Source organism: Amphiprion ocellaris, chromosome 20 (assembly GCF_022539595.1).
Source record: "Amphiprion ocellaris isolate individual 3 ecotype Okinawa chromosome 20, ASM2253959v1, whole genome shotgun sequence".
Classification (NCBI taxonomy): domain Eukaryota; kingdom Metazoa; phylum Chordata; class Actinopteri; family Pomacentridae; genus Amphiprion; species Amphiprion ocellaris.
The window spans coordinates 14,867,871-14,886,028 of NC_072785.1; the positions used below are offsets into that span (position 1 = coordinate 14,867,871).

The 18,158-nt window shown below is 38.6% G+C and overlaps 1 protein-coding gene across 1 annotated transcript; it reads right to left on the bottom strand.

Moving 5' to 3' along the window:
* Window positions 1-289: 289 nt before the first annotated feature.
* hif1aa (hypoxia inducible factor 1 subunit alpha a) lies at window positions 290-15,197 on the bottom strand. Its single transcript, XM_023285910.3, has 15 exons — window positions 14,909-15,197; window positions 7,011-7,201; window positions 6,366-6,517; window positions 5,978-6,062; window positions 5,241-5,350; window positions 3,944-4,146; window positions 3,625-3,731; window positions 3,344-3,491; window positions 2,841-3,145; window positions 2,552-2,739; window positions 2,316-2,438; window positions 1,949-2,205; window positions 1,753-1,852; window positions 1,576-1,666; window positions 290-1,482 (listed from the first exon to the last, which is right to left on the bottom strand). The coding sequence occupies exons 1-15, from the start codon at window positions 14,938-14,940 to the stop codon at window positions 1,319-1,321; spliced, it is 2,256 nt and encodes a 751-aa protein (XP_023141678.1). The 5' UTR covers window positions 14,941-15,197; the 3' UTR covers window positions 290-1,318.
* Between the last annotated feature and the right edge of the window lie 2,961 nt (window positions 15,198-18,158).

Consider the following 18,158-nt stretch of genomic DNA (forward strand, 5'->3'; position numbering starts at 1 on the left):
GTCATCTTTCCATGGCTGAAGGCTGTTAACTACACTGCTGGCATTAAAATGACAGTAGTCATTTTAATGCCATTTCTCTAATAGTTTGAATCATCAAAAATCTGCCAATACCTTACACAGAAAATGAATCCAGTGTTTATTCCCAGGTTTCTCTGCGGAATTTCTACCTCTACAAAATGCATTGCTACTTGTTGCTAGGTGGAGCCGCAAAGCCGTTTGTCCTGTAATGATGTGTGTTTCTACAGCCCAAAACACAGTATTTGTGAAATATAAGTGAACACAACCTGTGTACTTTAGTAAAGCCATTTAATGTTAGACAGCAAAAAGAAGCATGAGAGACCCAGCACTATGGCAAGGGACAATGGTATTAAACTGACTACCATTAAGTGAGCAAAGTCTTCTGACAAGTCACAAATGCTACTATGATGACAATGATTACACAAGTAAAATATGAATCAGTGAGATCCCACTTATTTAAACTGACTGCTTTGAGTATGTCACGCACAGTAAAGACCAAAAACATGAATTCACTTCATGTAAGAGAAAACTGCGGTTACTGTCAAGATTTCGTTGAGAGCCTTGAAGCCATACAGAGTAAATTTCCCTGGTATATGTACAGTAACACACTTACAGTAAAGTAACATTGTGACGTACTGGACTGCTACACAATTAAATGTATTTACCTCAAAAGACTGATAGCTATTAAATTGAGACAACATTTAAACCACCTCAGGTTTAAATATGTTCATACTTCTGGACTAAAGACATCTTGTTAGGTACGAGTACTACAACATACAAGTATGGGACAAGTATGGGAGGAAAAATAAAATTGTTCAAATCCCATTAAAACTACTTTAAAAAGGCTTAATATATATTGCTGGTAATATTTTTCTTTTTAAGAAAATATAAATTGTGCGACTGAAGCTTACAATACACTGCTGGCAGTAGCGCCAGGTTCTGTGGAAACCTGCTGGAAAGGGATCATCTGTCGAGGCGCTGTGTGCTGAGAAACTCCCTGGAGGAGGGGAAAAAACAAAATGAAAAAAAACCCAAAAACAGTAACTGGACATCTAATGACGCCAGAATCCCTTGCACGGAAACCCAGACGCTGCTATGTTGTTTGTCACTTTGGAATGCTGCATATCACATGATGTGCACAAACAGCAGCCAAACTATAATCAAACTCATACAGATACATAAATAAGGGGCAGTGGGGCCGGGGGAGAGGTGGGTGGGCGGTCTTGGAGAGGGAGTGACAATGTGAGGAACAAATTGTAGTGTCCAGTCTAGTCCAGCAGTGAGCAGGCTAAGCAATGACTCAGTTGACGTGGTCCAGAGCACGCAGCAGCTCCTCCCCCTGCAGCAAGTACTGCCGGCCCTGTAAGGGGGCATTCACCTCGCAGTCGTAGCGGGTGAGCTGTGGCAGGGTAAAGGGGGAACTGGTGCCCTCTGAAGTGCTGCCAAGCAGGCGACTTGCCAAATCTACGACAGAAAAAGATACAAAATTATGACTCTCCTGATGTTCAGGTTGAAGCGGCAGTCTACAAGTATTTACCAGAGATCTAGTTTATTCACCTGAAGGCAGCAGAAGTATGGTTCTGGTCGTTCTTGACTCTGAAGCCTTCAGCTTTTTGCTCTTGTCAATTTGCTCCGAGGGCAAAGTTCCCTGGAAAAAGCATCAAATAAAGACACTCAAATTCTAACCTGTTACAGTAAAAATCTACAACACCTGTTTGGATGCCGAGTACTTACCTGTCCAATTATCTCCTTTAGGTCACACAGTTTTCTTTTGCGTTGTGCGTTCTGAGCTGCCAGCGTCCTCAGCGAGACGTCTTCATCCAGGTGTGGGGTCCTGCAGTAAAACAAAAATAGCCTTTAGCTAAAGCCCCTAAACGGTCATTTAAACACATTCCAGCAAAGAAAATGTGGTGCATTTTGGAGACTTTACCTCTTTGTGCTTATGGTGGCAAGATTAGGGGCATTTATAGGCTCTGGTGGTGCTGGGGAAGCTGTGCGACTGCCTGGTGTGCTGAACGGGGAGCCGGGAAAGGTGCGGATGTCCTGTGAGACGTGGAGTGGAGAACTCCCAAGGGATTTGATTGGTCCACAAGACAGAGGCTCTTCTGGAGTCTGGCTGCGCAGCTGGAAGTCATCGTCCATGGGGATGTAGGGAGCTAACATCTCCAGATCCAAGTCTTCCATTGTCTTAGGGAGAGAAAAACAAGTCTAATGAATCACAACATAGACAACTCTGATCTGATTTGGATTGAAGATGAACGTGATTTCAATACAGTAAAATGCACCAGCATCATTACCTGTGTGTTGAAGGGGGTTTTGGGTTCTGTATCAATGGCAAACAGCTTCTCCACCAAGTCTAGTTTAAAATCTGAGTTCATTTCTGAATCCATGGGGAAACAAAAGTCCAGTGCGCTATCAGCCTAAAGACAAGAGAAGTCAAAGGTCATCCTCTGTTCAGTAGATATTAAGTGGATATAAATGTTTGCTGTCTGTACTGAAACAAGACAACACTATAAAAATTTGCCCGTCTTACCTCTGGGGAGCTGTGACTTCTTGGTGTGGTCAATGGGGCAGATTTTGCATCTTGAGAGGCTGTGCTGGAGACACTGAGAGGCTCGCTGGGTGGCAGAGGGGAAAGAGGCATAGCCAGCTTGTCACTTGTGGAGGGAAGCATTACATCATTGTAGAGAGGAACATCCTTCAGCAGCTGGATCTCTGAATCTGTACCAGAGGACAGAAGAGGTCAGAACGGTTTAAATCATCAGGATATAAACTCTGATATATGCACTGAGAAGTTCTGCTATGCACATAAAGCTACCAACCAGGGCAGGTGAAGTCCAAAGGGATGATTGTGTCTCCTGCAGCTGGGGCCAGTAGGGTGAGGGCTTCTGGCTCCGCCTTTAGCTGGTCATACAGACTAACCAGCGGCTTGGACTCAACCACCTGGGTGAAGAGTTTGATGACATCCAGCTCTGGGCCTTTTTCCTCCTCCTTGGGTAGAGCTGGAGACAGGTCGGGCTCGCTGCTCAAGACTATAGTCTCGTCTTCCTGCTGCTGCTCCTCCTTCACCGGCTTCACATCCTCAGTCTGCTCCAGAGACAGGATCATTTTCTCCTCCTGGATGCCACTGTAGCAGACGAGAGACATATTTGAGTTATGCAGCTGTAAAATTATTATTATCATAATTAAATAGCCACAAAAACAACCGCTATAATCTCTCTGTTTTGTACAGTTAAGGATTTTTAAAAAAAAAAAAAAAGAAAAGAAAAGGTAATACATCTGTCTCATCTGCAAACAACGACGCTTCAAAGAGCAGTTACAGTACCTGAGCACAAAGTTGACACAGACAACACACTGTGGCTGGGAGTTCTTGCTGTTGTAGATGACAGTGGCTTGTGTTTCCACCCATACAAAGCCTCCTTTCTTGGCCAACATCCGGTACTGGCCTGTGCTGACCTGGCCCTTTGCAAATACTAACAGAAAACACAAAAGCAGACAATAAGAAAATAGTAATTTAGACATGTGATTAGAACTTGGATGAAACTAACAGCTGGGTTTAGTAGTTTAAGGTCCATGCACTCTTGTTAATTTTTTGTTCATGCTTACAGTTGTGGTGAGTCTTGGTAAGATGGTCCGAGTCCAGAGCATGATAGTACTCATACACAGAACGGTTCAAGAGGTCCTCAGGATCATAACCCATGAGCTCAGTGATCCTGGAGAGACAACAAAAACAGATTATTTTAGAGATGATCCTATTGTAATATCTAGACTCATCACTAGGTGGCTCTGTGTGACTGTGCCAGCAAGAGCTGTGGCAATGACAGTAGATGAATAGAACGAAACAGCTGGTTTAGGAAGCTGAATCATGTTTGATCCCTGTATAAGCTCTTAAGCACATAGTATTCACTAAGATGGGCAAACTAACCTCTCATCACAATATGTGAACTTCATGTCCATTGTGTGGCGGCTGAGAAAAGTCTTGGTGTCCAGAGGGACCTCAATGTTGGAAGGATGTGGGATGGGGTCGCAGATCAAAACCAGGTAGGGGACAGGTGGCTCCTTTTGCCCATTGGTGGTCTGCGCCGTTGGGTTGTCATAAACACGCACATGACCTGAGCAGTGAAGCACCTACAGAGAGACAACAGCGAGGTCACAACAAACGCTTTTCTCATGTAGCAGACACATAATTATTGGATGGAGTGGCATAAACTGATAAATATTTATACATATATTCAAACAAAGAATTTAGTGTCTGGGGAAGTGGATTGCTGTTGTGAGATTTTGACAACTGCTTTCAGAGCTGCAGCAGCAACTCTATACTTGTGTGACCAAGAAAGATATTTCTTTCTTCTTTATATTTACATTTAATAAACTGCAATTTACAAGAAAATATGACATAGGAAACACATTTCAACAGTTACAGAAAATAAAGTCCTTCAAAATCGGGTGTTATTTAGGAGTTTTATTTGTAAGTGATCTGAATAAAAAGCTTAATAAATGATTAATACTAAATGTCCCATTTGCCATCATGCTAACTTAATGCTTTTTTTATACACTTGCTCCCAAAATTATACAAGTAATAAATTGTAAGTTGTGTATTAGTATATATGTATTAATAAATGTGTACAACGATGGTTTCATTTTATAAAAAAAGATTTGCATCATGGTCTATTTTATCTGCAAACTATTAGACAACTGCTAACAATGACACCTGCATGCAGTGCAGTTTGTATTATTCACTTTTGTTAATAGAAATTACTTTTCTAGCACTTCTTTAGTTCAACATTGTAATTGCAGCTTACATGGATCATTTTAATGGTCATTATCAGCACACTAAAACATCATACTAAAATTTTGTAATGTGCCTGCTAAACAGTGAGTGGGGTAATTGAATAACAACTGTCATCGTTTGGCTTTGCTATTGAGAGATAACAGGCCCTACAATCTCAAAGAAGACCAGTCAGGCCAGCTTTAATAGGTAAAGAGAATAATTAAAAGCAAAATAGTTGCCATATTTAACCCAGGCTTCATTAAATGTTGTTCTATGAAATTTGATTAACCTAGCAAGCAGCTGCAGTGTTTACAAATCTAGAAGAAGAAGCATGCACACGGCATAATAACAACAGCAGTAGCTACATTCTAACTTATTCGAAAAGTGTTTTAACTGTACTGTTTTTGATGCATTTGAAGTATATTTCCTTACTGATTCCACTAAAACCTACCTTCCATGTAGCTGACTTCACATTCACAGTGCGGCCCCTGCTTGTTAGAGTGCATTTCATTCGGAGAAAGAAGCTGCGCTCTGTATTTGGTTCCTTGGCTTTCTTGGAGCCTAAAATCACAAAAGCAGGTATAGAGCCACAGTATAAAAAGGGGGAAATTGTGACCATTAGCATGTATAACTGCCTCAATTTTTTTTTATTATAAGAATTTGCAAACTGCCAACAGTTCACATTTGCCTTCGGAGAAGAGATTAGGCTGTAAAGCTTCTGCACTGAAGTGAGCTACAAACGTCAAGTACAGGAAGTGGAGTTAGAAGCCGTTACAGTTGATATAATGTCCAAGTGCAATGCCACGCAACAAAAGCAAATGTGGCCTCAAATTAGCATCTTTTGATAACAAATTATGGTCTGAGGCACTGGGAAGTTTTTGCATAATTTATTTTACTTTTGCTGACAATGATACAAAACAACAACACTAAACCCATAGTAAATAGTACACAGAAGAAAACACAAACACAGGAAATGTGTCAGTGATAAATAAACGGTAAACTCTGATCACTCTGACCTCGGAACTAGAGTGGGAAAATGATAACTTGTTCTGACAGCTTCCTAGTATGGCTGTGCCAGCTCAGAATGAATTGGACTCCCTGCTGATTGATTCAGTGGCAGACCTGACAGGCTGCTTGTTGTGTGTCTGTCTCTCTTCATTATAGGTTGAATAACATGACAATGCTCACCTGTTCTGTGGACCAGCATCTCCCTCAGCTCCTCCTGGTCACAGGGATGTGTGAAGTCAAAGACACTGTGTCCAGTCAGGTCAAACTGCAGCAGACGGATAAACAAAAAATGTGCTATTACCATGTACATGCAACAGTAGAGCACTGCAGAATCTAGCCTTTTTCTACTGAACCAAATTTCACGAGTCATATGGTCATCTATCTATCTATATTGCTATTCAGCAGTACCAGTACATAATTAGCCAGAGCCGTATCTACTAAACATCTGTTGCATTATGAGCACAATAATTATTTGGCATGAAACGCTGTGCTTCTGACTTCTTCCCCAAATGAATCATATGGTCTATGCTCCCTGTTTCTGACACACAGTAGGTCAAACTGGACCAACCTGTGCCAGCCCGAGGCACTTGCTGACATTCTCAGAGAGATAAATCATATCTCCGTCTTCAGACAGCACCATGAGAAAGCCCTCCAAAGCCTTTAGGTAAGAGCTGTTTAGCTGGACATCAAGCTCCGTTTCCTCCTCTGCCATTGGCTCATCTAGAGCGGATAACAGAGAGGGGAGGAAGGGGATTGAAAGATAAAAGAAGGTAGGGAAAAAGAAAAGCAAAAGAAGATCTGTCAAAACAATCTCTGATGTCTGAAAGAAGTTTGCAGGAGGGGACACAAAAACACAACGTAACCACAGGTGTATCTGAAGAACAATCTATATCTGCATGTGTCTCTGTGGATTTTTTTTAAAGCAGCTGACTCATAGGTTAACCACTAATTGGCTGTTATTTTTACTTTAGCCATTTCGGATTGTGCTCCCTAGTCGTCTCACTCTCTTCAAGGTGTCCTTTCCTTTAATTATGATGGCTTCCTACAAGTAAATCTGATTCATAATTAAAATTTCGATATGAAACCTTCTGAAGCTGATTCTAAAATGACAAGACCTGTACAATTCAATTATCACTGAGACAATACTAAAGGCATACAGATGTGCCCCAAACTAAACTTTCCATGTTCAAGTAGAATATGTAGAGATACTAACCTGTGCAGAGCAGTTTTCTCATGCGCAGGTAACTGATGGTGAGCCTCATGATGGAGGCCTTGTCCAGGCTGGAGCTGACACTGTGGGGCAGGGGCAGCTGCTGGGCCAGCTCGTAGAACACCTCTGACTCCTTCCCACGCCGGCATCGTGCTGCATCCCTTGATTTTTCCTTCCTCCGCTCCGAGCTCACCCTGCGGGACACAGGCGGTGGGTCAGCCACAGCTTGGCCATATACTGGGTTTGCTATACACACTACAAATGCTGACATCCTGCCTTCCTGCCTTCAGCGCATCTACAGAGTTTAGTCAGCCTCTGGCCTGTTACTGAAGAAGGCTGCAGCAACTGGAGTTCGCAACGAACAACCTCACGGCCAAGCCATCGTCTGGACCCCAGTCTGACTCATTTACATAAAAGACTGTCTGCAAGCGTACTATTGGTTGCTGACCAAAAGAAAATGAGTCCATCCACTCAAAGTGATTGGCTGGGAGAATGTCCACAGATTCTCCTGTCTATCTTTTGGTGCATGGCCAAGCTACAGTGCAACCAATCATCTTGACATTTACGAGTTTGGTTCAACCAATCTGCAGAGAAAAGGGATGATAATACTTGCACAACAGAGACAGCATACACACGAGTGAATGACACCTTCATCTACCAGGACAAAGGGACATAGATGTTGTTATTTCTATTACTGGCAATCATCATTACTGCTTACGGTTCACAGTAGTTCCACTTCTGATGCTTCATTTATCCAAGACCAGGCTAATGGACTCTCACCACACTGTAAACAAGATCTGACAACCTGACAGTATTTGGTAAAAATGAATGCCTTAGTCACTGTAAAAATAAGTATTTTGTTTTCAAGGATTTCAACTGAATGGAAAAGGCACTGGTTTGGCAATTTACTTTTATTGTTGATTCAGTGCAAGGCTTACATGGCCACCAACAGAAACAGACTGGCTAATCTTCATTCTCAACCTGACTGTTGATTCGTTTACATTATCATCCCTCTGACAGGCCCTACAACATGACCCCAAATGCATTTAGGTGCCACTGGAGTAGCATCACAACAGAATGGATCACAGTTCCAAAGCCCTTGGCTATGAAATACACACCTAATTGAAATTGATCTGTTATCTACTTACAGTATTGACCAAGGCCATAATGTTATTTGAGGCTCTCCAACAAGACAATGGGCCAGCTTACTAAAATAGTCTACTATATAGCATATCATCTGGCAGGGTTGCAGAACACTTTTTTTTGTCAAAAACTTTCCATTACATACATGTGATACACAAATGGCTCTACAATTAGCATAATTAGGCCTCTGGGGTACAAAGATTGCATGAATCAGAGTTAGACTTTTGTCTCTCAGGAAGACGCAAGCCTAATCAAAATAGTCTGCAAACACATGAGGATTTTGAGCACAGAGAACAGCGTAATTACCTCCCAGCATCGCTGCATTGAACGAACTGAACACTAATATAGAGAAAAGTTTTCATCTCTAAGGGTTGAAACATCAAAAAAATCCACTCATCACTTTCATGTTAGACCATGGCATCATCAAGTCTATGGGATCCCTCTCATTGTTCTACCAAACACATGACAAAACATGGATGTTGGTACAATGATACGTGTAACATTTTTGCATATGTATGTACAAAAGCTCCTCCTGTCAAATATGTTTATATGATTTGTAACATAAACATCTTCAAAACCAGACTACAGTCAACAGCCACAAGCAAAAGCCCATTTACCATTTCTACTGTTAATACCATTGACAAATATTTACATCTTCTGTCAACCCAGTGGGACAGATCGAGAATATCTGAGCATCATTAAAATCAATCACAGTCATTTTCTTTCTTTCAAGTCCGAGTTCTGGCTCCTACAGCAACAAAATAATCACCTCTAGCCTTCATTCATATAAATAGGTTAATATATCATCACAAATAATTAACAAGCACACATGGGTACAAAGTACACACTGGGAAAAGTCCCCTTGCTTCGCTACTGATGAGCTACTGACAGTTATGGTCTACACAGTATTATAAACTGCCGTCCCTCTAAGATGATTAATAATTTCCAGCCTGTATAGAAACTGTTGCCCTTTGTAGTGGCTACAGTTCATTGATATATGTCTTCATGCAAATCCTGTTCAAATGAAGCTGAGCTGCAATATAAAGCACCCCTGAATAGAGATGTGCATTACAAAGGAGGATGTTAAAGTTTGCATTCAACATGACATCAATATGGTCTCTAAGCCATCGTGTATTACTATAATATCAATGCTCTATAAACAGCCCTCATATCAGAGAAGAAGTAGTAAACTTCTAGGTCATTAACAGCAGCAGATGGTGTTTAAAGTGTCCCTGTTCACAGTTTAAAAGACTATAGTCCTGTGACTCAGATATCTAATTTAACAACGTTCTTTTGTACTTTTCTGTTCTATTTACTTGTGTTACATGATTATGAAAAGCAACATTTTCTAAAACAGACAGCTTTTATTCTTTTACAAGGAATATGCGATGAAAACAAAACAGCTCACTTCATGTTAAAACAAAGGCTAGCAGAGAGGCTGCATTACATAACACTATTAATGCACATGGTCATGCATGCCCAGTAGTTCTACGTCTGACATGCCTCACTGCCAACAGTCACATTTGCAGTTTTGCAGTTTTTAATTACGCTTGTTTTGTGATTGGCTGCTATTATGCAAACAAAATTTGAGCTGTTGACAGAAGTGACCTTGCGGACTTCTGCTTACAAGCATTACAAACCAGCCCACAATGAGAATCATACTGACCAATGCTATCAGAGTGGTGTGTGTACTTTATTTTGTTGCTAAGGGGCTGACCTATTTCACTAGAGAAATGTTCTGACTATCTGTCAGTCCTGTTTAGTGTGACAGTAAACATAGTCTTATCTATTACATAATCAAGTTTGGAGAAATACCACTATGCTCTACCCATATGAGGGGAAGAGTAAACTAAGAGCGAAAACAAGCCTCTTTTACAGTCAAATGAACCACTGGCATGTGATGTTTTTGGAAATAGTAGGGGTTTCCCCTAAACCTGTGCATACAAAGCTGTTAGTGTGCTGCTATCATAGTTTACATTTTGTAGTGGATGAGCAAATCAACATTATATCCCATTAAGGAAGTGGAATAATAGAGGTATAGAGTGGAGGGTGGCGTTACCTTTTTCCTTGTGTTCAGCAGCTCACAGAACAATCAATCATCTAAATAACAGGCCTGTTACATTTATTACATAAGAGTTGGATTGCAATTATCTGAGCCGATAGTAATCATTTTGCATAATTGTTAGAATCGTTTTGATTTACCTGCATAAACAGCTGTAGGAAACCAAGTGTGTCATGTTTCAATCACTATTTCCACATTGTTTTCAATCATTTGCACCTCCTTTGTTGTCTATGTTTTAAAAGCAGCAAATGTTTATCATCGATTCATTTAACTTATTAGAATCAACTGACTGCATTTTGATGAACATCGATTGACATTAACATAAAGGATTTAGTTTCAAAGCCAAAACACTACAGAACCACTGAAATAAAAGATAAGAATTTAAAGGAGGCAATTTGTTAGCTTTGAGGCAAAAAGGTTGCATTCAAAGGCATTAATACTACTCGCTTAAATAACGGAGCCATAAAGTCAACAGAAGGAGACAGTTATTTGTAAGGGAATTCATCATCAGCTAAAATTTTATGACTGTGAAAGCCCCGCAGCCCTGTAGCCCAGAAGTTTTTTGTTCAAATCAGTTTCTTTTACTTTATCTAATCTGGAAGATTGCATTATGTACAAAGTTTTTTCAAATGGTCCCATAATGGCACATAGCCTCATTCAAATGAGTGAAGAAGACTGATAGGTAGTTCAAAGCTCTGAAAATCTAGTCAATCCAATTTAAATTAAAATTATTTTCATCACAAATGAGCAGACTCTTTTTTCTTAACTTAACAAGAGGACCATTCAGTCACAATAAAATATTAGCAAATGGTGTAACAACTTAAGTTGCAATTATTACTGAGTAGATATTCACAATATTACATATAAATCAAGCAAAATCAGGTTTCTGTTTATCCTTAAATACACGTGCTGCTGCATCTGACATTTTCACAAGCACCAGCCTGATGGCTGACAAAAAGCTTAAATGGAAGGTCTACTCCAAGCAAACATACTTAAAATCACCCAAATTACGAATCATTTAGCAAGCTGAAGTTAACTCACATTACTGTACCACACTCCTCACCGACTATTTCAGTTGATTACATTTGGTCAGTGACACCCACAAAGTCCACTTCATTCTAAATAATAAGTCTTTGAATTGGAGCTGGGCTAGTTTGACTCAAATGATGCAACTTGAGCAAATTAACCTGCAAATGATCAAACACTTCCTTTCGATTTCCCATGTGCTGCCCTTAAAGGTTAATCTCTGGCATTAGTTCAGTGTAAAAGGGGTATTGGGAACTACACTGCACTTTGCATGACTACATAAAAGAATTGATTAATATAACAGACATTTATAAAAGTGGTAGATTCTTCTACTTTTGGCTATGAATATAGTATTATGGGAAATTGACATATAACAGTTGACAAATTATTTTTACCCGATTTCAACTTAAATGTGACATATAACAAGAGAAAGATGCTTGCTTTTAGTCTTCAAAACCCCCACCTCCAGCATTTGGCATTACAGTGACTTAGAGTTTCTAAAATATAAATGGCTTTTTCTACAGCCTAATTTTCCGTTGTTTTTTTTTTCACAATTTGGTATCATAATGTTGCAAACACTATTTGTGGTTATCATTATTCAATCTCTTTCTGTCACTGTCCAGATATGAATCCAGATGTATGTAATATTGGGTACTGAAATACAATATTTGGCCAGATGCAGTGTTCAGCAGACCCTAAAGCACTGATCAGCAATGGAAAATATATTCAACAAAATTCTTGGACATACAATATGTTAAAAGGCATGACACATGGAGGAACTATTTTGATACTTCCTTTCTTACATTGTTTGTGAGACACTCTGTAAAAACCACTGACATATGCGTTAATGAATAAGGCAAAAAAAAAATGCTTCAATATGAAGACAACTGTGTGCAATATATTTAGGATTAAACATATTACCTCACAATACAACCCTGCCAAATGTTTTCTCATATGGTGTTCTTTGAAGTCTTTATTGTCTAGTAAAGAGCATTTGTACTTCATGATCAATCAGTCCTTTGGTTGATCACTTGGATGCCTAAATTACTTGTTTGTCTTCATATACCACGCTGGCAAAAGCTTTTGTCTTTGCATGGTTTAGGCTAAAAAAAGGTCAAAATGATTTAGGTACAGGCTAAAAAGCAAGCCTTCAGCACACATTTCACTTTTTTTTACTTTGTATTTGCATAATTTAAAAACAATACAATCCATGTCAATGCGTTTCACCGGTAAGTAACCGAAATTCTGTTTCAAGTGCTAACTAGTCTTCTACTTGAATGCCTCAGGGCAGCTTGGAAGTTGTCCCCCAGTGAATCGCTACACACATTTGGCCACTCCTATTGACGTCAAGCCCTAATGATTAAGAGATGAGACAGAAGTAATACCAGGGACTTCAGAGAGGCCAGCCAAAACTGCATCAAAGCAGTCCACAACAATGGATTTTCTTGGACAAAACTGAACATATATTTACTTAAACCAATCAGGACTGCTGACCCTTAACCTAAATCTATACAGTGAAGCCCCAGTGGACACTGAATGTTGTCTATAGCAACACATCCTCACTGGGGTAATGGCTTCAAACTGGAAAAAAAAAACTGGAATTGCAAGGCAGCTGTCTGGCCACTCAAGTCTACAGACATTTTACCTATTGCTGCTGAGCCATTAGCCATTTCAGTGACTACCTGGTGAGACTTTAGCATGGAGAATGAAGCCAAATTTCAAATCTTTGGAATAACTGGCACCCATGTTGAACTGCCGGTGTGTCAACCAACTGTTAAAATAATGGAGCACATTTTTTTGAAATTGTACTGTTTCAGTGTCATTTTATATACAATTTTCAACAATTATTTTTCAGTATAGTATAGACAACATTCAATGTCTCAGTTTTCTGTATGTGCTTGACGAGGTTACACTGGAGGATTTAATTTTCTGTGTAGTTCACAGCGAAGCTTCCCTTTGCTCTCTGCAAAAGAATGTCATTGTTTCTACTTTACCCACAACTGACCTCCAACTTCTTTCCACTTTTATGACTCTCAAGACCAAATGCTAAACACTTTTATGACAATCTCTTTTGTTTATTTCAGGACTGACTCTGTTTATCAGATTAGTCTTGGGTTTTCTAACTGTTGTTACTATTACCTTAACCACGTATTTAGAGCTGTAAAACAAGTGCATACCCAACAAAAAGAACTGAGAACTGATACGTGGCAAAAACCTGAGTTTTGCACTTCAAGGTATAAGCTCACCACCTGTCACAGTATTTGGTGCATCCAACATTGATGTAAAGATCCAGATTAGTAATCTGCTCGGTGCAGAGTTTGCACATACATGGTCAGGTTACCCTATTACACAGTTAATATTAATAGCTGTCTTTTCACAGAAGTATGTCAATACAACCCATGAAGGTCAGCTACAAATTACACTAAATGGAGACTATCAGGCTTGATTAATAGCTTTGCAGAACATCAACCAGACAATATACTCTTCAAATCAATCCATTTGTTATTTATAAATTGTTACAAGCAATTAACTGTCATTCACATTGTATGAGTATATACTGTAGATGTGTTTCAACTTATTAGAACATACTGTATCATAATAACAACGATGTAAAAAGATAGTAAATTAGAAATGCCTACATTTTAAATTTTATAGACTAAATAAGTAATTATTAGACCGATTCTGAAAACAACAATCAGTTGCAACTCTTACTTGATGGTCTGTTAATCTTACCAGGTAAAGAAACCAACTGTTTCCTTTCACCTTGCCGTACGATGTATCACTAGTTCTCAAATCATTTTCACCTACTTTGTTTGGGAGGACTGGTCTCACAGTAAAGCTTGGTTACCAACCTGACCTCTGGCACATAGAAAGTTAAGAGCCTTTAATAAGATATTGCAGCACTTTGCTGATGATTAAACTTACAATCCTTGGTGAAAATGAGTTTTGTGGAATTGTGAAAGTCGTTCGAAAGGCAACTATATTAACAACGTACTATATAAGCTGCCATGCTACACAAAATTAAATGATTATTACTACTACTGTGCTCAAACGTTCTCATTGAACTCTCAGAAATCCAAACCACCCCTAAATAATTCAACGGAAACCCCACACTGCTCACATGAGTGCTGGCAGCTTCTCACTGAACACTGTCAAGGTTGGCACATCAACTCCAAACAGTGCCCCGCCAATGACATACTATTAATAGGATAATATAGCTTCCACTGCCAGGTCAAAACTTAAATAAATACCTGTCGTGTTGCCTTTAGTAAGACTCAACACAAATAAAAAAATGGAATAACATCAGCTGGCGAGATGAAGCACATTATAAACCAAATGTAATAAAGACAAACAGACAAAATCAATGTAGCTAGCAATTACCGGTAACAATTACTTGGCGTTAACAGATGGCTAAATAATCAATTGAACAGCAATTGGTTTGTTCCAGCTCTGCTAGCTAGCCGTGTTAGCTGCTTGCTAACGATAATAGCGCCGCTAGCAAACACAATCTGTCGAAGAAACACACCAAACCAGCACCTAACCTTGAATTAAAGGCGATAATGTCACAGTAGTAACCGTAGCCGAATACCAACAAACAACCAAAGCTGTCCATCTATCGTCTAAACAATGAAACGGCTTCATACGTAGCGTCAGCTAGCATTGACGTTACCTTTTCTTTTCGGGTACAATTCCTGTGTCCATGTCAGGACGAGAGGACCTGAGTGGAGTCTCTCTATCGATATCAAGCTGTATCCGGGCCCGTCGAGAAATGAACCAAATTCCCACGATTTTTCGCCGATTTTAATCCGTAAACCCTCAGGTGGGTTGCATAAGAGCTCTCCCGGTGTGTACTTCGTCAACGAAACCGAGCTCTCGTCGGATAAAACAGCCCGTGGGTCTGCTCTTCTTCAGTAACAGTGCCACGCTGGAGAGCGCTCACTTGCCGAGACAATGTTGCACCGTAAAGATCACTGGCTCCTCCCGCTGCCTCCGCGGGGACGCGCAATCACATGCTTTTCCCCACCGAGGACGCGCACAGGAAAATGAAAAAAAAAAAAACTTATGATTCGTGTTAGGGTGTTTAGGAGAGTCTAATGTAAGCCCACAACAACAGTGTTTGAATATACAGCTATTTTACAAATCCCGTTCCTTCAGTGTGCACATTCTGCTTGTAGTAGCTTACTGTATGGCTTATGGGAGTTCTGAGTGTTTTAATCACAAATAGACTTGCTTGTTTGTCAAATGTCTGAACAGCAAAGGAGAGAACTACTTTAATTTTGGGTGCAAATTAGCCCTCCTCAGATGGCAAATCAAAACCTGCTTTACCAAAACAAATAACAAAACGTTGTTTTTGTCCTTAAGTGCCCTGTCTACCAAACAAACCCTTCCCTGGATCTCCCTGACCCTCTATAAATGTATAAGTCTTTTTAAAATTAGGTCAAGAGTTTCTGAGACTATATGAAAGGTCTAAACCTTAACATTTGTGTTAGCCAAGTTAACTTGTATTATATATAATACTGCAAGGGCTTAACTTAAATATTTAAATTAATCACGTAAATTTGTGCAAGTAATAATATTGCATAATAATGTATCCTAACTATGATAACTAATCAAGTAAAATTGCATAAGTAATAATATTTAACCTTTATATTCAATTTAGTCTGGTACAAGTGTGTTTTGTATAATATTGCAGGGTCTTTACCATAAACATAATGTCTAATTTTGTCCAGTTAATTTGTATTTCACATAATATTGTAGGATCTTAATTTTAATATTTGAATTAATCAGGTAAATTTACATTATCAGTAATATTGTACAGTATTAATGATAACATTAGTAATAATTCTAATTTTAGTTATTAGAATTATTAGAAATAGTCACAATTATTAATATGAATTAACTGTTAATTAATCAGGTATTCATTGATTATTTAATATAAATAACTATTAATTATTATTAGTTATAGTCTGGTAAATTAGTTTTTTAGAAAATATTGTAGGATCCCAATCATAACAAGTAAATTACTCATGTAAAGCCACATTTTAAGACAGCGGTGTCATAATATAATATAATATAATATAATATAATATAATATAATATAATATAATATAATATAATATAATATAATATAATATAATATAATATAATATAATATAATATAATATAATATAATATAATATAATAATATTTAAACATGCAAGATAAATTCATAACACCAAAATTATTTCTGTACTGGAAAGCACTTTGGTACAACAGCATTTCTTAAATGTGGTGAATAAATAATTTGAATGACTTTGGAGTGTTTCAGTTCAAGGACAAACTGTTTAAAAGCTTAATTATTTTGTTAAATACAAGCAACTGCTTGGGAGTGAACTTTGTACATTACTAAAAGAAGAAGATGTTATGTCCTAACCGCTCTAATCCAGATTGCTCTGGTTTTGTAGTGCTAGAGGGAAGCGTGAGAATTTAGTAGCACTTCAAATGTCTTTTTACTGTAAGTAGCAAGTAGACGTTTAACAAAAAATTATAATAAACTATAATACAGCTGTAAGCAGGTGTAAGATGAAGGAAAGATAATTTTGTCTAATACATTTGTAATAATATTAAAAACCTATTTATGGTATTTATAATAATCAGCAAATAGAGTTCATTAATATCTATAGTGTGCTAAAGTAACTATGAAATATAAATAATGTGTATAAATTCAAAATAAAATGACTTAAATGTAAATGTTACAGCAGTATTGTATTCCACAATGTGCTTAAATACTAGTGTTATAAAAGCAGGCAAGTGAAACATATATATTGAAACAATTCTTCCAGGGTTTAGCACAAAAAGTATGAGGACACATGGTTTTCCATCTCACAGTCACTGGCATGGAGTTGTGTTTGGTAAATTTCCTGTACAAGTTAGGAGACCTCTGTTCAGTCAGGCTCCTCCTCCCTCAGCCCTGTGGATTTAGTTTGGCACTTACTCATGTCATCTGGGATCCTGTGATTTGTTTCTTGCTTCAGAAAATAATTATGGAAGGAAAATAATATCTCAACCTCTCCTCCAAGCATCACACTACAGTCCACTTACAATTTAATCTCCTTTTTGCTATGTTGTCTTCAAGTACTTACTTTTTTATTAGCACATGTTAGTTGTTTGATCTGCCCATGACAATTAAGCAAAGCCTTGGTTGTCACTTCTCAGAAGTGTTGGGTGGAAGCCATTTTACACATCAGTGTGAGTTGAACTTGGATTTCACATTTGTTTTCTGGGAGACATGTCTTTCCTGAACCTACTTTGCAGTCAGCAGCAACAATAACCAACTAAAAAATGATCTCTGTTCATTATTAGACCTGTAAACCGGAGAGACATAAGGAACTCAGTGAGCAGCCCTGTCCATCTACACTGCATAGGATGCAGTGGGGGTTTTATATGCTTGCTGCTGCTTCCAGACCTTTAGATCTTTTGAATTCATTAGAAATTTACTCCAATATGCAGCATTATGTGCTGTGACTCAAGTAGTTTTTGAGCTTACATATTTATATTTCCTAACTTGTTATGCCGGTGTAATACACCAGATTAAACCCCCGACCAAAGTAAACTTGGGTGTAAATTGGCCTAGTCCACTTTATACCTGTTGACACATAAAGATTACCTCTTTGCAAAAAATATATATAAATAAATAAATAACTTAACAATTAAGAGTTTAACATGCTTAATCTTTATGTGTCAACAGGTATAAAGTGGCCTAGGCCATAGTACACCCCAAGGTATAAATTGGGCTATGCTAGTTTATACCCAGGTATACTTTGGCCGGGGAGAGGGGTAATCTGGCCTGTTACACCTGTATTCTGCCCAGACGTCAATCATGCGTATTGCAGTGCGCTATCAAGATTACGTGGCTGTTTAGTTATTTAGTCATTCTGATC